We start from the raw sequence: 19,630 nt of genomic DNA, 5'->3' as shown, positions 1-19,630 counted from the left end.
TCCGAATCCTGTAATGCTAGCACCATTTGTTAAAAATATTCTATTGTATAAATTTAGATTGTCAAAAATCAAGTGTTCGTAGGTGTGTGGGTTTATATCAGGGTTTTCAACTTTATTCCATTGGTCTACCTGTCTATTTTTGTGCCAATACCAAGCTGTTTTCATAACTGTAGATCTATAATAGACCTTGAAGTCAGGGATGGTGATGCCTCCAGAAGTTCCTTTATTGTACAGACTTGTTTTGCCTATCCTGGGTCTTTTGTTTGTCCATATAAAGTTGAGAATTGTTCTTTCAAGGTCTGTGAAGAATTGTGTTGGGATTTTGATGGGGATTGCATTGAATCTGTAGATTGCTTTTGGCAAGATTGCCATTTTTCCTATGTTGATCCTACCTATCCAAGAGCATGGGAGATCTTTTCATTTCCTGATATCTTCTTTAATTTCTTTCTTTAGAGACTCAAAATTCTTACAGTACAGGTCTTTCACATTTTTGGTTAGTGTTACCCCAAGGTATTTTTATGTTGTTTGTGATAATTGTAAAGGGTGATGTTTTCTGATTTCTTTCTCCACCAGTGTGTCATCAGTATGTAGTGGGGCTACAGATTTTTTTTAGTTAATCTTGTATCCTGCCACTTTTATGCCTATTATTCTAAGGTTTGGCCTTTTCAATGTGTCCCATATTACATGGATATTTTGTGTTAGGGATTTGTTAGACTTAAGATTTTCTTTGGTTGATGAATCTATTTCTCCTAGTGTATCTTCAACTCTCTTCCATTTCTTGTATTCTGTTGGTTATGCTTGCATCTGTAGTTCCTGATTGTTTAACCAGCTTTTGTATTTCCATCATTCCCTCAGACTGTGGGTTTTTTTTTTTAATTTCAGCTTTCAAGTCTTGCACTGTTTGAATTTTTTCCTTCACTTCTTTGGTTGATTTTTCTTGGCTTTCCTTGTTTTCTTTAAGAGAGATGTTTCTATCTTGCAATTTTTTGGTTTATTTTTCCTCCATTTCTTGAATTTTTTGTTTTTTCTTCCATTTTGAAAGGGATTTTCTCATTTCCTCTTTGAGGGTCTCTGTCCTCTTCATAAAGTTGTTTCTAGGGTTGTTCTGTTCTGCTTCATCTGTGTTGGGATGTTCAGGTCTTGCTGGTGTGGAGTCTCTAGACTCTGGTGGTGTATTGATCTTTCTGTTGTTGAATGTGTGGTTTTCCCATCCTTTCTTCCAGTGGGTGTCGCTGTATTCTCTCCCTCTCCTGGTAGGTACAGGTCCAAGGTTCTGTTCTGGTAGGTACAAGCAGGTCCAGTGCTCTGATGGCTCTCCTCTTCCCATGGGTGAAGGCAGGATTAGCACCTGGACTTTGGCAGACTCTGCAAGGCCCGGACTGCCAGGATGGTTCCCCCATGGGCAGTCCCCAGGCCTCAGGAAGTTCTGAGTAGGGCACCTGGAAGTCACTGTTAAGATTTTCACAAAATAACCTTCAGAAATATGCATTTTCTTTCTTTCTTTCTTTTCCTGGAGAATTCAGATAGTTACAGTATAAGCACAAATGTATTTTCAATGGACATAGTAGCTGAAAAGCAACTGAAAAGCAACATGGGAGGCTCTTATTTCTGTTTCAGTGAAATAGGAAAGGGCAATGATAGACAGCTGCAGTTACTCAGTTGCTAGGCTACAGGTGTGCCCATTTAACCTGCTTCCAGACAGTGTGGTTTCCAAAGTGTGTGTACAAATCCACATTTGTTTCCTGGGAGCTGGAGAAGGTGGCTTGACAACCTACCTGTCCTCACCCTGTCTGGTTAGCAGGTGCGTATGGGTGAGGAACACAAAGGGTGAAGAGCACAAAGTAAGCTTTCACTATGCCAGGCAGTGGTGGTGCACACCTTTAGTTCAGCACTCAGAAGGCAGAGACGGGTGAATCTCTGTGAGTTCGAGGCCAGTCTGAGCTACAGAGCTAGTTCCTGGACAGCCAGAGAGCTGTTACACAGAGAAATCCTGTCTCAAAACAAACACACAAACAACAAACCCAAAAACAACAAACCCAAAAACAACAAAGAAAACAAAAAACAAAATAAAAAGGGAAGCTTTCAGTATGAAGACGCTTCAGAGAACAAGCCATCCCCATGCCTCCCAGCAAGTGTCTCAGTGTGTATCTCAACAGGGGACGGAGAGGAACTTTGCCTTATTTCTGCTTTCTCGATTTTTTTAAGCCATTAATTTTTAACTGCTTACTTTTTAACTGCTACCTTGACAAGGTTTACAGCATATGCATAGGCATCATTCTGAGGTTCTCTTTCCTTGAAGGCCACACTCATATTCATTTCTCCCTCCCCCTGTGTCCCTCATGTCCCCTGTGGCACTGTCTTCTGGAAATGAAATCTTAGTTTGATTCCACCAAGCCCTGTAAAAGGGATCCTGGAGAATAACCAGTGTGATGATGGGTGCGGATTACAAATTTGAGGACTGTCACCCCCCAAACATTTGTCCTGCATAGAGACCTGCCTCCAGCATTCTAGAATTAAAGGTGCCCCCCCTCCCCCCGCACCCTCAGCTTCCCCCAGGTTTTCTTGCACTGATGTTGAGCTCCTACTTGGTCTCAGTTATGTGTACTGACCCTCATCCCAACTACACAGGTTTCCCATTTATCCCTGATAAATCAAGTACTTGACTCATTTGCTGTATGATATTAGAAATAAGTAGGACATTTAGAAAACACCCCATGGAAACAATAGGAGAAAACATATCATTACAAAGGCAGTCATAGTGGAAGGGCACACCAGCATAGTTGTCCCCAGTGACCATTTGCTACGTCAGAAACTCGTGCAGAGCTCGGTGCTCCCTTCCCAGACATGGCACTGCTTTTCAAACCTTTGCTAGACTCTGTCCTATGTTCTATGTGTTTGCAGTTTTAAATGAAGAACTTTTTTTTTCAGGTTTGGGAGAAAACCAGCACCAAGGTCTCATTGAAACAAGAAAGAACAGAAGTACCTCTCCCAAAGACAGGTAAGAGGAAGCAGATGGCTGGAGGGATGATACTGTTTCCAGTGTGACTGTCTTTGCCCAAGACCAGAAGGTTTTCAGCAGTTTGGATTTGAATAACTTGTTGTTCTAGAATAAGGGGAAGGGATGGAAAGAGAATTTCTTTTTGACAGAGCAGAGAGACACCTTCTGGCTAGGAACAGTGCACCCTACAATGCTGCACTGTCTCAACTCCCACAGGCTTGAGCCAGGCCACACAAGTTCTCTTTGGAATTTTGCCAAGGATTGACATAAAGATTTATAATTTTCAAAATCTTCATTAAAATTATAATGATTTCCCTCTTAGTCCTGAGACCTGCCCCCAACAAATCTATTCATTGTTTCGTGTGTGGAGGATGTAGTGCATTTCAGGTAAGATTTGAACTTACAGCAGAAAGTTCTCACCTAACAATGCTCAAGGCAGCAGTAGTCTCCAGTGGTAGTTTCCCTAGGGAAAACCTCATACTTCTTAGTAGCCAGTCATCATCATCACAATGCTTTTGTCACTTTAGATAAGGCTGTCGTTTTCAAACTATTCTTTGTTTGAATAGTCCATCATTGGGTTTAAACTACACACACACACACACACACACACACACACACCATTCTTATTTTTTGTTTTTTCATTTGCTTTTGTTTTGTTTTGTTTTGTTTGAGACAGAGTCTCTTGGAATGAGCTGTGAAGCCAGGCGAGCCTCAGATTTACAGAGATCTATTTGTCTCTCAGGTGGGATTAAAGATGTGCACCCCACACGCAGCAATTGGTCCTTATTCTAAATCTCAAAGTTTTTCTTAGTCTCCTTGTTGACCATCAGCTTATGTACTTGACTTTGTCGTTCCTTGCATTTTTTTTTTTTTTTTTTGGTCCATCCACACCATCATTTTGTGGTCAGTTTCCTCAGCAACATCTCTTCCCCCTCCCCCAATCCTCTGTTGCCTAGGAATCTTATCACCTATTTATTCACAACTTCACCTTTGAACTCATCAGTGAGGCCCTAAGAAATCATAGCTTTTCTTTTTCATCTTAATTAGGATGATTTTTAATTCTAAGGACTTTTTGGGTAATAATCTCTTAATTTTCAACCCAACATTTTAATTTTAATGCTAGTCTTTCATGGAGATTTCCAAATACTACTTCCTCATCCAGTATGATTCCAATTTGTGATAGAAAATTACTAATATAGTTTTGATCTTAAAATTCATATTTAACTTCATATACTCATTCTAGGTTTGGCAAGAATGAACTGTGAAATATTTCCAATGATTGTCATTATGGGCCAGTTGACTGCTGTTAAATTGTTTTACTTTGAATACGAGTCAGCAAGCAATGCTGGGGCTGCCAACCATGCACTTAGAGAACCTGTCAATCCATTTTTTCTTTTGAGCTTTCCTTGAGGCAACTTGTTGCGTCCTCAGCATTTCCCCACCATGTAAACCTTCCCCTGTTGTTCTCTTACTCTATATGGCCTCTTGTAGCAATATAAAACATGACAGTGCTTAATTCCGTGAAACCAAAGTATCAGAATGGTCAATAACAAGAAATACTGAGCTAGATGTTAGACGCACACTCAACTAGTCCATAGGCTTCAATTCCATACAGAAACTGTGGACTCCAAACAAACCACTGACCTCTCTTAAACTATAATTCTGAGGTTTCCCGAGAGAGCAGATATTCTAGAAACTGCAGGCTTCTTCCTGCCTAAAGTCCAACCCTCTCCTGGACTTGAGTTTTCATCTAGAGCCATCAGATCTCTTTGAACCCCAATCACTGGGAGAGTGTGGATTGTGAGAGGGAAGACCGTGGATCATCTTAGGGGAAGGTGGAGTGAACATGGAGATTGAGCAATCTGTGTCAGGTATCCAGACACTTGTAACAAGCATAGCAAAAAAATTACAGAAAAGATTATTATATACACTAATATATACTTCATTAAAATGATGATAAATTACCTAGAGAATGTGTTTTGAATTGCCTTAAAATAGATGTTTAATATATATCCAAAATCTACCGAGGTAGTTAATGAGCTAGCTTTTTTTTTTTGGTACAGTTTATTGTGTGCTCATCACAGTGATTTTGTCTATGTTCTTTTGAAGAAAAACAAGAGCTGTGTGATGAAACTCTGGTAATGAAAGGAAACCCTTCAACACTTAACTGGGAGAGGTGTGTATACTATTATCTTGCGGATTCCAATCGAGTGTAATTACACAGTTGAAAAAAGTAATTATCAATGTGTAACTGGAAGAAGAAGGAAAATAATAGCAACAAAGGCAATTAAGAATGACACCAAATTTTACAATAGAGAACTGGAAGGATAAAAAAACATCTCTTTTTCTGCAAGGCTTTTCATTTCTTTTGTGAGGCTTTGGGAATAATGAAAGGGAGCAGGCTTCACTTCCTGTTCACAATAGATAACCAAATTACTGTGCTGTCACCAACAAAGTGAGAGTCACACACCTGCAAGGTGTGATATCATAGGACTAATGTTTTCTTGGGTAGCTCATTACCTTATTGCCAAACATGCTGGTAATTATTATAATCCTTGCATTCTGGAATTTTCTTGACATGAGAATTCTGCCATTCGGATCATAACTAGATATTGTTGTTAAACGAAGTGGGGTTAAAGGCTGCTTTCAAGAAAACAGGCACTTAGGCTTCCTGCACTCACCTCAGCTTCCCTGAGACATTTGGGGTGTTTTCTGATTCCACATCCTGCCCTCTTTGCACTGTAGCCCTTTGAATTGAAGGCAAGGGAGAAAATAGAGTTTTCTTCTGACGTCACTCCAGCGTGCATGTCCAGCTCTGCCTGGCTACTTAGCAACTGTCGCTTTGAAGGTGGCTTTGAAATGTCTCTGTGGCACAAATTACCTTTATTGTGCTCTTCCTTTTAGCCTCCACTTCGTTCCCCAGAGGTTCTAAATGACTTATAATTTAGACACCCTTCCCTCTGTGTCCACACAACTTCTTGTACATGGATACTTGTATGCCCTCTACCTAGTCTGAGTACCATCTGTCCTGCCCTCCCATTATAGTCGGGCCTTAGATCAACGTTCTCTTCCTTGGGGCCTCCCTGGTTCTCCTAGGAGGATGTGGGTGTCCATAGCCCCTGCTACAGTGACCAGGTGATATGAAAGTCCCTTCAGCATCCAAGGTTATTTGCTAAAACACTTTCTGATCCAGCTTGTTTGTTGCCTCTCTTTTCCATAGAAATAAACCCAACTCCATAAAAATAGAGTCTGCCTTTTCATCCCTGTGTCTCCAGTAGCCAGGAAGATGCTTATCTGTAGTGGTTACTCTGTTTATTTGAATAAATGATATAGTTTTCCACTAGTGCTGTTTCCAGGCCTTTTCATGAATGACTTTAATATAGAATTATTTGTTAAAATGTGAGTTAAAACTTAAGATAGACCCAGATACTAGTATGTACATAGGTTTGTGTGTGTGAGTGTGTGTGTGTGTGTGTGTGTGTGTGTGTGTGTGTGTGTGTGTGTATCTATATGACTTTTAGTTCTTGAAGTTCATTTTTAATACTGTTGACCCAGGCTGGGTGGTGGTAGTAAACACCTTTAATTCTAGGACTCAGGAGGCAAAGTCAAGGGGATCTCTTAAATTCAAGGCCAGCCTGGTCTACAGAGTCAGCTCCAGGACAACCAGGGCTACACAGAGAAACCTTATCTCAAAACAGAAAAAACAAAACAAACAAACAAAAAATCCAATCAACCAAACTAAAAAACACTGTTGACTTAGTATAAAATGAATGTTAGAATTATAATCCAACTAAAACAACTTTAATGGAAAAACATTGATCAAATCTAGTACTGATGGTACTGATGATAAAGATCATCACAGAAACAATAATTATTAGGTACTGCTTGCTGATTACTTAATACTCAGTATTGAACTAAACTAGTTATATATTTCATAAAATCCTCAGTATACTAATGTGAGGCAGGCCCAGTTATTAGTTGTTTCCCATAGCGCTTATGAATGCTAGGCGGGTGCTGTGCCACTGAGCAATGTCTCCAGTCCTGAAGCATAAGATGTACTCTCCTGGGCTCTGGTCTAATTTATTTTTTCAAGATAGGGTTTCTCCGTGCAGCTTTGGCTGTCCTGGAACTCACTCTTAAGTGAGGCTGGCCTCTAATTCACAGAGATCTGCCTGCTTCTGCCTCCTGAGTGCTGGAATTAAAGGTGTGTGCCACCACTGCCCAGCTGGCCTAAAATATTTTACCCTCACTCCTAACACTGGGGAGAATTTCCAGTGATCTTAAAACGCTTTTTAAAAAATCCTTAATAAAATTTCCATATAAAGGAGGTTATAATTAATGAGCATTCAGACATTGTGTACATATTCTTTAACAGATGATTAAGTATTAGTTTATATACTGTCTTCATCTTAAAATGGTCAGCTGAAGACAGTATAATTAATGCCAAAGAACAGCTGATGGTAGAGTTGCATTCCTTGTGATATAAACAGTTCTTAAAGTCCTTCCCAATATAATCACATAAAACTCTCCAAAGTTAAGGGTTGAATTTAAACGTCATTGTGAAAGGATTAAAATACTTTTCTTGCTACTTGAAAATAAAACTGTCTCATCTGCCCTCTCTCTGTGCCCATGTCATCTACTTCTGTCTTCACCTCCCGCATTCTACCACTTTTGGTGTCCTGTACTGCTGTGGTCCAGCCATACAGAAAGCTTTGGTCTTCTCTAACACTGCAGCCTTTATGCACGCTCACACTGACTGAGAGATCCACCAGGATCATTACTCTTCCCCTAGAACATTCTTTCCCCAGATCTTTACTAGGAATTTTTCTTACAACCTTGACCCTTCTAAGTTTTTGCACATCTTTGTAAGTGTAAAATAGAACTTTATATCTCTTCCTGCAGAAAAGAGATGAGTGGTGTATTTCTGTCTTTAAGAATAAACTATTACTGACCAAGATGATATAGGTGCAGTGGTATACACCTATAATCCCAAGTACTTGGGAAGTGGCAAGAAGATCAGGAGTTCAAGGCTATTTCGGCTACATCGTGAGTCCAAGGCCAACCTGGGCTACAAATGACACTGTCTCAAAACAGTGCTAAATAATTAATGAATCATCACCAATTTTGTTAATTGATGTTATCCTAAAACCTTGAAGCAATGAGTGAAAATAAATGATTATCACAATAAGACTTTTATGTAATTACACACGTGGAAACTCTGAGTGTGACACTGATGCCTGCCTGTGCTATTGTTTGCTGAGTATTGACATTTCGTGTTCTGTGTGTGATTGTTTCTGAAATGGGTGTAATCTAACGTGGTTATTCTTTACCTCATAAACACCAGCTTGCCCGGAATGCAAATGGAAGATTTAAGCCCATGCTCTGGACACAAAGTCAGCTCCGACAATGGTGATCATCAGCTGTCTTCTCTGATGCCTTCTCAAAGTACAGCTGCCAAGGAAACAGCAAGAAAACTAATGTCTAATTTAAAGTAAGAGTAATTGCTAATTTTTCCACATGCTTTGTTGAATGTTTGAAGTAAGCAGTGACAAACCCTGTTTTGGCTTTATTTTGATTTTCTATCAATTGGAGATGTTTTTGAACACACTAGGTGGAATAATTTTATGGCCTTTCCCACTATTTTCACTTAGATGTACCACAGGTTAATAGTCCCATGAAAGATGCTTGTGGTCACTAACTGCCTATTTGTATGTGGCCCAGCAGTATGATGGATGTGCATATGTTTGATATTCTTCCTTTGAATATAATAAAGACAGTTTTACTGAATTTCATAATTTCTTTTCTACTTACAAAGACAAGCATGGAATTCCCACAGCCTTTAAAAGTCTATTTTTGTGGTTTTTGGTAAGGAACTTACAGAAGGGAACTGTTTTACTTTTTGGTAAGTTGAATGTTAACATTTGTAGACATGGTCACTCGAGGAATGTGGATGTCTTAAGCTCAGCTCCTAAGGAGAGCATGGAAAGGAGTGAAGATTCTGGGTCTTTCTGAACAGGGACTGATACAGGAGAGGGCTTTACCAGCAGTACCATGGAAGACTGTGTTCAGATTTGTGCTCTCAGAGAGCTGACATAGGGGAGGGGAGGGCTAGGAGCAGGAGTTCCACTCACTCAGTGGGCACCATTGAGTTTGCTGGGTTCAAAGATTTGTTGAGTAAGGTGTGGGGCTTTGAGCCAGGAAGAACACAAAACCTATCCTTGATGAGGGATGTCCTTCTGTATATATGTTTCTCTTATTGGTTGATGAATAAAACACTGTTTGGCCAATAATCAATAGAGGCAGGAAGATAGGCAGGACTAGGAGATGAGTAGAATTCTGAGAAAGGTAGCAGAAGGAGACACCCTGGAAGAACTGGAAGGATAGGATGCACCAGGCATTCTCTGGTAAGATAAGACCATGTAGATATGCATAGATTTAATGGGCTAATAATAAAGACAGAGCTAGCCGATAAGAAGCCCTAGTCATTGGCCAACAGTTTAATAACTAATATAGTGGCTGTGTGTTTATTTGGGGCTAAAGTGGCATCGGGAACTGGTGGGACAAAGAAAACATCCAGCAGCACGTCCTACCAGGAGTGATAGGCCCCTCAAGGCCTTAATTTCTTAGAGACTGAATGAATCCCCTTAAGGAGGAGAGTTTTCAAAGAGTAGACAGTAGAATGAAAAGACGAAGGAAAGGAGAAGAAAGAAAAGCTAGCCATAGCCCCCACTAAGGCCCAGGTGCTGTCCTGTGTGGGAAAGGAGGCGGAGAGCCACTTTTGACACAGTCTCAGTTATGCTGCTGTACAGAGTCCCTGTGGCAGCACTGGGGGATGAAGGGCTTTATCTTCTTGGGTATGGAGGTTATACAAGCTTTCCTTCAGGAGTCAGGCCTGACAGCAGTCTTGCCCTGGGGGATTGAAGGGTACTTGGTTCTATGTAATGAGACAAGTAGTTGATGGGGCAGTAAAGCCATAGCATTACTCTCCTCATAGCTCACACTAAGCACACACTGTGCCTTAGTTGTCATCCAGAAAGGAGACAAAAATAGGACACACTCAACTGTGTACATATGTTATAAGATAGTAAAGGCCACTAGTGGGGTGACTTGGATGGATGGATGGGTGGATGGATGGATGGATGGATGGATGGATGGATGGATGGATGGATCAATGGATGGATCAATGTCAGTATCATATTGTCTAGGAGAGACCTGCCTGACTGTGTTGTATTAGAGTTTGGATGTATTGTCATTTAACTTTATTTTCCAGCTGCATAAACATTCTTTTTAAATTCACCATCTTTCTTATTTTCCCCTTGGCTAGTCGTTTTTCTTCGTGGAAGTGTAACAATGGTACTATTGATTTTAATGAGTTACACATGATAAAATTTGATTGAGTGCACCAAGACTTTAAAGCACATCCACTCCTGTTGTTAGGCAGTAATGGAATATTAAGCATTCCCAGAGACCATCTGCCTGGAGAACATGGAGACTCATCAGTGCTCACAGTCATCCTAATGAGCACTGATCCCTAGGGTGTTTCCAGGCCTGCCTCCTTTAGGGGTGGCTGGTTGTGTCTGCAGTAAAGAAACCTGAAATTGGAGAGGCTGAGCAAGGTAGAATGAGATAGACCCTTGGAACAAAAGTCGTCCCTTAAGAGTATGTAGGAAAAGGGGACCCATGCCAATAACCGCAGGAAGTTTTAGGAACAGTTAAATAGTTATAATTAGACCTTACATATATGAATTCTTGTTATACCCTCTTTTAGTGTTTGACTTTTGGGTTGAATTAATTTTACAGAAAAATGAGGTCTAGGTGTACATGTTTGGAGACTGAAGATTGCAGCATCACCTATATTTCTCTTGAGTCAATTTTAAGGGACAGAATTCCCAACAGAGGAACTGTTTAGCAGACAGCTTTCTTTAGGAGGGCACACAAGGTTGAACACAGGGAGTGAATCAGAAAGAAAACCCTTCAGATGCTGGCAGACATGTCTAGATTCCATGTTCTCCTAGGAATGAGATTTGCATCGTGAGTACAGTTAATCCCAGAAAAACCTGATGCCTTCCAGTGAAATGAAGTGCCTTCAGATGAGGTGACCCCACTATCTGGGAAGACTAGCATCCATATGTGATTTACTTTTTGTTGTTCTTGGAGACATGGTCTCATTATGCAGCTCAAGATGCTCTTGAACTCTGTCTCCCTGCCTCAGTTTCCCAAGTGTTATGATTAACTGCCATGCCACCACATTGGACCCATCTCTGAACTTTAAGACTAGCCCTGCAGGCTCTAGTGAAGGGAATTGCTTTGGGTAGTTAAGCACCTTTGTTCTTGATGGGAGGTGAATAGAATTAGTAGCCCTGTGGTAGTTGTTTTCCTCCAGGAGGCTTTCAGTGTTGAATTGTCTATAGAAAAGAACACTCACGAAGGTACAGGGCTTTCCTGGAATGGTTAGTTGCAAATTTCTAGGTATTGTGAATCTTTTTATCTTTTAAAGTGTTTCTCCCGTTTCTGTCTCTGTCTCTCTGTCTCTCCTCCCTTCTTCCCCAAAACCCTGTCAGCAGGAATGTATCTGTGGTATGTGTGTCTTTGTTTATGTGTTTGCATGTTTGTGGAGTGTGTGTGTGTGTGTGTGTGTGTGTGTGTGTGTGTGTGTGTGTGTGGTGCTTCTGGAGCATTGGGATTAAGGTGCGCCACCTTGCCCACCTGGCAGTTATATGAGTGCAGGGCATCAAAACACCAGTTCCCATGCTTCTTTTTATCTACTAAAGCCTCTGCCCAGCCCCTTCTTTCTCTTTTCTCTTTTTTCCCTTCTTTTCTGTTGCTTCTCCTCCCTTCCCATTCTCCTTTTTTTTCTCCTTGGGTTTTCCTTTCTCTTTATTCTTTTAATAATCTTTTAATTTTGAAATAAACAATAAAATAAAATGTATGGTTTAAAGAAATAATATGAAAATAAAAGTGTGCATGTATCTTAATGACAATGTCTTTAAAAACTGCAGAACTGAACCACAATCAAGGAGGTAGTGTTGACACAGCCGAGCCTTGGAGCATGCCCATCACTGGAAGCTCTCAGCTGTTGCCCTTGTATAACCACACCCGAGTCCCTAATCCCAGTCAGTTGTCTGAAGAGCACTTTGATGTCAATGGTGAAAACAAAGTATTTGTTAGGAACTAATATCTGTCTGTCTTTGCTAAGAGACAAGCCGTGTTCTGATGGGCAGGTGCTACCTCTCTGCTCTGGGTATACTTCTGTTTCTGTTATGATCATCTTCCTAGAGAGATTCTTCTTTATTTCATTCCTGAGTTTCAACTATCATCCGAATTTGAGTGCACATCTCTGGAAGAACTCATAACAAGTCCTGAGGTAAGCTGCCTGTTTTGGAACTGAGTGAATGACAGAATAGCCTGAATTCAATCTTCAGTGGAGAAAAGCCTAGAGTCTCACACAGAAGAGGACTTAGGAAAGCTTTTGGTGGATGGAGACAGAGGTCCCATACCAGGTATGTGAGAAGTCACTGTGATTATAGGCCAGGTAAGGCAGAGAAGATCTTACAGATTGAGACTGTTGCTTGGAAAAACTTCCCTCATGCCTAAGTTACCTTTCTATTTCTGTGAGAAGACACAATGGTCAGGCAGCTCACAGAAGAGAGAGTTCATTTGTGGTTACATTCAGAGGGTGAGTCCATGACCTTCATGGTGGAGAGCATGGTGGCAGGCAGGTAAGTATGATGTCAGAGCAGTAGCTGACAGCATCCATTCTGATACACAATGCGGCAGAGAGCGCTAACTGAGACCGGCACCAAAGTCCACCCCCGTGACACATCTCCACCAACGAGGATACACCTTCTAATCCTTCCCAAATAGTTCCACCAAGAACCAACCATGAGCCTGTGGAGGCCATTCTCATTCAAACCACCCCATCTCACTCCCACCATAGTTTCTGATCTCATCTCCCTGTACTGAGATGCTGAGCTTAGGGTTACATGGATCAGCTCTATTGTGTACTCCAAGTTGTACTCTTTCTAAACATCATGGGGAATGATGAAGACAGTGCATTCACCAAAGCTCCCCTCGGTGACAGTGCCTTGTAAGATGGGAAAGCAAACATGGGTCAGCTACCTCAGACACAGAGGGTGAGGCTCACACAGGCCCTGGTCCAAAAAAAAAAAAACCAGTGGAGCTTAGTATCCTACCTGTGAAGGTGAAGGTGAATGAGGAGTCCGTGTTCCAAGCTGGAGGAGTCTGAGAGGCTCTTCTCTACCACCATGGGCAGTATTGATTGTAGAATTGACATAGGCACAAGGGAGGCTCTCAGTGAAAAGAACACATTACTAATAGGATAGAGGCATAATGTACCCAGTTGATCCTGAATGACATCTTTAATGTCATAATCTATAATCCTTACTTCTGTTTCTTTACCTTCTTCTCTCACCTCAGCCTCTCTCGTGGACCGCAGCTGAATTACTTAATTGAGTTCCTTCCTGTCAGGGTCCCCAGTGCTCTCTGGGCTGACAAACGCAGTGGTTATTTTCTTCCCTGACTTCCCAGAGGCCTTCAACCCAGTTTATTCCTTCCTCCCTGAAGTGCTTCCTTCATGTAGCCTCCATGGCCATACATCTCTTAATTCCTTCCTTCCTCCCCCACCTCCAGACCCCATCATTGTTGTATTAACTATTTTCTGTTTGAATTCTGGATGTTACCATGTTTGAGGGCTTCTTCCTGGTCCCTGTCTCTTTCTCTGCTAAATGCCATTTTGAGGTGACAACATCTAATCTCTTGTCATCCTGCCCAATATGCCAGTCTCTTTCCATCCAAAACACACCTTCTTCACAAAACCTTTTATCATTTTATTTTTCTTTACCTTGATTTGTTTTATCTGTAGACTGCTAAACAGTCCTGTATTTGTTGTTTATGTAGGCTACCTTAGTTCTTAAAGGAAATAGTAAAGTCAGTTAGGTCTAGTTCAGTGACTCAACTTAATTAGTCCAGGCTCAAAACATCCCTGGGACCAGTGCTGGCTGGTTCTAAGCTTGGATGCTCTTCTATTCTAGAAACATCAATGCTCTAACCTTATTCCAAACAGATCACCATGTAAAGTTAATGTCCTTTTCCATTATTGCTTATGAAAACAGCTGGAGCGATGCCCAGAGACTACAAACAAAAAGCTCAAAACCTGTCTCAACAAGGTAAGCTTCCTGTCTATGCAGCCATTTATATCCTGAAATCAAAGTGACCCTGTGCTCCAAAAAGGAAATAATACACGTTTTCAAATGTTAGGTTTGGAAGGAAATCAAATTTTCCTGTCCTTACAGAGACTTAGATTAATGTGCAGCATATGCAATGTCACAAAGCGACATCCTTTTGAGTTTGAAAAGGCAAATGTTCCCACAACTAGAGCTTATGAGGCACCAGAGTAGGACTGCAGTTTGAACAAGAAATAAAATTCTCAGTTTTTAATAAATATGTTCTCTGAATCTTTGAAACACTAGACTTAAACAGAAATTCATGGAGTCACAACAAAGCAAGTAACCTCCCAGACAGTTTAAGCTTTTGAGAAAAAAAAGAAGTCTAAGATCGGTTTCCATAACAATTATCAAGCCTCTTCAACACGCAACATCATGCATACACACATGGCCACTGCTTGCCAAGGTGGAGCGTTCTGGGAGACTCCTCTCAGCTGAGTTGATGAAAAAGACAGGTAATCAGAGGGAGTGTTCCCAACATCAGCCGAGTCACAGTGGTATAGGTTGAGGCTTTAATATATTGGCTGATTAAAGTAGCTTATGGTGTACCAAGTTTCACATGGACTTTTTATACATTTTGGTGATTCTCCCCATGCTCTGCCACTCCTCACCTCTCTGCAATACACCCTTTCACCCCAGTATTCTCCACTTCTACTTCATTCCATTGTCTTCACCTTTTTCTCCACCCCTTCTTTTTTTTCTGTTCCCATAGCTCCTTTCCTGTTTGCTGTCCTTACCATATTTGCTCCCATTTGGATATTCATATGAGAAAGAACATGCGTTTGTCCTTCTGAGCCCAAGTCACCTCAGTATAATGCTCACTAGTTCCCATCCATTTTCCTGTAAATTTCATTTTTCATTCCAGCTATGTAAATTCCATCGTGTATCAGCATATAATTTTATTACCTACTCATCCGTTATTGGACACCTAGGCAGATTCCATTTTCCTGCAATGGCAAAACAGAAAGCTATTCAATTTAATAGAATCACACACCCTCTCCACTACAACACCCACCCCAGCTGGTGGCACAGAGCTGGTCCTTAGAGAAGATAGAATTATTGCATAATGGCACTACCACCTGCTGCCAACTGAAATCTGCTTGAGGACTAAGTCTGCCTTATACCTCTTTGTATCCTAATAATTAAGCTCAGTGCCTTGGCTTAGAAAGTTATTAGTAAATGTTTATCAAGCAGGGCTATGGGCAGGTAAAATTTTAAACGTTTGTTTTTATAGAGAAGAAAGTCAGGAGATCAGTGTGGTTAGCAGATGTTGCAGATGCTGTGGGGGAACGCTGCTCACATTAATCCGCGTGAGTGAGAGTGAAGTGTAGGCCTACACAAATGAAGGACACTACCTTACAGTTCCTTGTCACCTAGCCAATGCTAGAACACAGAAATCTTAAGGTAGGAATATTTAAATGTTCATCAAAATGGGGTTTGCCCTGTATCTGTTTTCTCCTGGTCCTCTTGAAATGTTGACACAAGTAGGTAATACTGTTCTGAAATGGAAGAGGGGCCTGCAGGAGCAGCATGCCACCTTGGAAAACAACCCAGGCCCTAAATCCTTGAGGGGCTTTGGAGCCCTCTCAATACTCTCTACATCAGGATTTTTTTTCTGCAAGAGCATGCAAGTAGAATTCATGACGTTGAATTACGCACTACATCATCATCAAGACACTCCATGCAACCGGCCATCTGTCAGTGCTTACGAGGTACCAGTGTCTGAGATGGCTTTATCCTACTGATGAGAGAACAAGCTCAGCCTCCATGGGGTTTCTTCATGATTCCAAAGCCAAGGTCATTAAACTTACTGCGCTGCGCCTCTTTGCTCTTTCTATGATAATTATGTCCACGTGCTGTTTTCCCCTCCTCCTTCTTGAGAGTTCAAATATCAGAGTTGATTCTTAGCCAGTGTGCAGGGTTGGAATGTAAAATTGCCTTGTGGTATTATGGGAAAATAATAACGTATTAAAAATATTCTGAGTGTTCTTTAAAAACATTCCCAGATCCAGGATATCTACATGGTCCAATATGAGAAAAGACTCAAGAGAAAAATGCAGTCCCTTATTTATGAGACCAACAGAAGACGGTTACTTAATGAAGTTTTCCTGGGGCAGTGTGAACTGAAGAGGAAAAAGACTGAGGAGAAACTCAACGACCTTCGGGCAAAGCTGGCATTGCTGTTGCAGAAGCTTCATCTGGTGAGTGACAGCGTGAGGAGTGTCTGTGTCACCTGTGTCTGGATTTCTCTGCTGACAGTGTGCTGCTGTGCTTACCCACGTTGGTAAACTGCCTAGCACAGTCCCTGCTGCTAATTATGGGACTAAAATCTGGAAGGGCTCAGATCTGGGCTCAAGAGGGATATCATGATAGATTGCAGGGGACAAACAGACAACAGAAAACACAAGGGTAGGGCTCCGAGGCAGTGTGGTGAGTTCTCTGAAGAGAGAAGTCAGGCAATGCAACATTGCTGCATTGGGATCTTGTCTATCTCTCTGAACAAGTGGGGTGGTGGGTGGTGCTTCAAAGTATAAGTCTTCAGCCAGGCAGGGAAGGGGTGGGGACAGGACATGTGGCCACCAATGTATGCCCTTTGATTGAAAACTCACTTCTCCAGGCATGAAATCTAGGAACCTGGAAGTCTGGTAGTTAGTTACTTCCTAACAATACTTTCAGTAGAGTGCCTGACCATATCTCTGAAGGGAAGGGTTGCTGTTCCATGGAGGTCTGAGCAGCATTCTGGTCTAGCTAACCATGTACTTCGGAGGTAAATTAGCTTTCAAGGCATAGATTAGAACATTTGGATTCTTCTGTATGTCTTTCTCCAAATAAACCCCAGAGTCTTTGCCTGTGCTATTAGTTGCTGGTTGTCTTGGTGTCTTTTTTCTTTTGCTGTGATAAAATACTTGGAGGAAATGCACTTAAGAGAGAAGAGTGTTCTTTGGTGTACACTGCAAGGATGTCGTGCATCATGAAAGTTAAGGAGCTCAAGGCTGGTCACGTCGCGTCCACAGTCAAGAGCAGAAAGCAATGAATACACGGTGCTGCTTAGGTCCTGTTATCCACTTGTATCCCCAGACTCACAGTGGGAGGGTCTGCCCACTGCACTTAACACAGTCAAGCTAATCCTCCACAGCCATGCCTGGAGCTCTGTTTCCGAGGTAATCCTCAATTCTGCCAATCAGCTTCTCAATACCTGTGTCCAGTAGGTAAAAATTTCCAACGTTTTGGAAAGTGAGATATTTCGATGCAGTTTTGTCTTCACATATGAATAAATATTAATTCTCTTAATCCCAGAGGGAGAAGTTAAAGGAAAACATCATAAATGTGAATGGTTGTCAGTTTTGTTTGTATGCTTCCATGTTGAAGTAATAAGGATTGGCCCATCTCGTTTTATTGGCATCTATTCATTGTTCATAGTAATTACTTTCATAAAAAAACATTGTCTTCCAAGTATAGCATGCCCCTTTCCCGCATCCCTCCAGGCCTATAAGTGGTCCAGCTTTTATGTAGCACATGGAAATCTTGGCTATATCAAAAATTTAAATATAGTGTAGAAGGCTTTTTGTGGGTTTTAGAAATAAATGGGGAAATCTGAACCATCATTGAGTTTAAGGAGCCTGTGCACTTTGGCCTTAGATATGGGTCACGAGTTAAGTCTGCCTGACTTAGCTGTGAGAAGGCAGGAACTGAGACCTGCATAGAGAACCCGGAGGACTGGAATTACTTTGTCCTTGAAGGGACTGTGGAAATCCACTGTGCATTACAACAGAGTAGGGTGAACATGGATTTTAATCCAGACTGCATGGGTCTCTGTCCAAGTTATGAATTCTGAAGTGGGGCTTCATCTTCTCTGATACAGTCATTTTCAACTTTCATCAGGAATTCCTTCCATACCAAGTACAAAATGAGACAGAAGATACTTCTTTAATTTTTAGCAGACTGCCAGGAGAGAAATCCCCCTTAGTTTTGGTGATCTGACAAGTGATTTAAGAAGCTACACCACTAAAGAGCAAAAAGATAATTAATGCTAAATAGTTTCCCATTATGGTAATTGTATTTGTGCCTCTGTCAACACCACTTGAGCCAATTCTTGAAAGAGAAAAATACTAACTTCCACTGAAGAAGAAAACATTATTCAAATCCTTAACCACTTGTAGGCAGAAAACGAGATTAAATGAGAGAAAACATTTGCAAAGGTTAAGAGCATCAATCAGATGTGATGTAGGGCTGTTGCTACATGAATCACCCAGATGACTGCGGGTGGCTGCCAGAATGACAGGAATAACAGCTGAGCTTCTCCCCCTGGAGTGACTGTGGCTTCTCTCTTCCAGGGTGGTCCAGCGGGAGAACTCCAGCAGATTGATGCTTACTTAGAAGCTTTGCTTAAAGAAGATCGTCTTCCAGACACTTTAAATGGAAGGACTCTGGAGTCAGGGCAAGCAAAAGATAAAGAATGGTGAAAGGTGATCTCAAAAGCCAGAAAAAGGTGTTTCTTCTTAAAACTGCTAATAAGAAAATTGGAGAAGTCTTTTAGAAAACATTCCTTTCTTATTGCTATTGTAAAATTTAGCCTAACTCTTAAAAGTTTTTGTGTGTTTTGAGACAGGGACTGATATACCATCCATGGTTTCCCTGATGTTAATCTCCTAACTCTTCTCATGCTATCAGAACTCATTTCCAGATTTCTCCTGTTTCCCTCTGAGCCCTAGAGAAAAAGAAATTGTCACTTAAGTTTAAATTTTGCTTTAGTTAGATTTTGATATGGTATTTATGCTAATTTCATTATTTAGGTAGAGTAAAGGGTAACACTTGTAAGCATTATATGTACATGCTGTGCATGTGTAAGAATTGTATTTTTACATGTGTATGTATGTACAGAATTGTTTTACACTTTACTCACTGGTTGCTTTGTTTGATTAGAAACGTCTACAACTTTGGAAAGCACAAGAAAGCATTAAACACTCGTTTGTGGAATTGTGTTTTAACTTGTGTGATATACCTCCTACAACATTTGGAACCTGTGAGGGGGATATAGTAAGAAGTCTTTATCTGATTTGTGTCTTAAGCTACTTGTTTAGTCTTCCCAAGAGGCATGCTCTTGCCAATTTTCCTACTAAAATTCTACAGTTGGTAAGTTTTTATCAATTACTGGTGAGTCTATTACCATTCATCGTATAGAAACCATACGAATCATTAAACAGCTTAAAACGTGGATGTAATAGTGTCCAAAAGATGCTGTTACATCATTTTCCCACTCAAAATATTTTTGTCTTTTTTTCTTCATGCCAGACTCACAGTACCATGGTAAGCTAATTGTTTTATTTTACACAATTTTTGTATATACCTTTATCCAGTCCTCATCCTAAGTTTTTTGAGTTACCACCCA

General features: G+C 41.0%; 1 protein-coding gene across 1 annotated transcript in view; it reads left to right on the top strand.

Moving 5' to 3' along the window:
• Nucleotides 1-19,218, top strand: part of Morc1 (MORC family CW-type zinc finger 1) — a 160,114-nt gene extending 140,896 nt beyond the window's left edge. Inside the window, exons 21-27 of the mRNA XM_027413258.1 lie at nt 2,929-2,998; nt 5,108-5,174; nt 8,343-8,489; nt 12,275-12,362; nt 14,131-14,184; nt 16,248-16,442; nt 18,576-19,218. Coding sequence (XP_027269059.1) covers nt 2,929-2,998; nt 5,108-5,174; nt 8,343-8,489; nt 12,275-12,362; nt 14,131-14,184; nt 16,248-16,442; nt 18,576-18,704 — 750 coding nt within the window. The 3' untranslated portion in view covers nt 18,705-19,218. The remainder of the gene's footprint in view (nt 1-2,928; nt 2,999-5,107; nt 5,175-8,342; nt 8,490-12,274; nt 12,363-14,130; nt 14,185-16,247; nt 16,443-18,575) is intronic.
• The last annotated feature ends 412 nt before the right edge of the window (nt 19,219-19,630 follow it).

This window comes from Cricetulus griseus, chromosome 4, assembly GCF_003668045.3.
Source record: "Cricetulus griseus strain 17A/GY chromosome 4, alternate assembly CriGri-PICRH-1.0, whole genome shotgun sequence".
NCBI classification, from domain to species: Eukaryota; Metazoa; Chordata; class Mammalia; order Rodentia; family Cricetidae; genus Cricetulus; species Cricetulus griseus.
The sequence above is the reverse complement of the archived record's forward strand: the minus strand, read 5'-3'. Positions and strand labels throughout refer to the sequence as shown.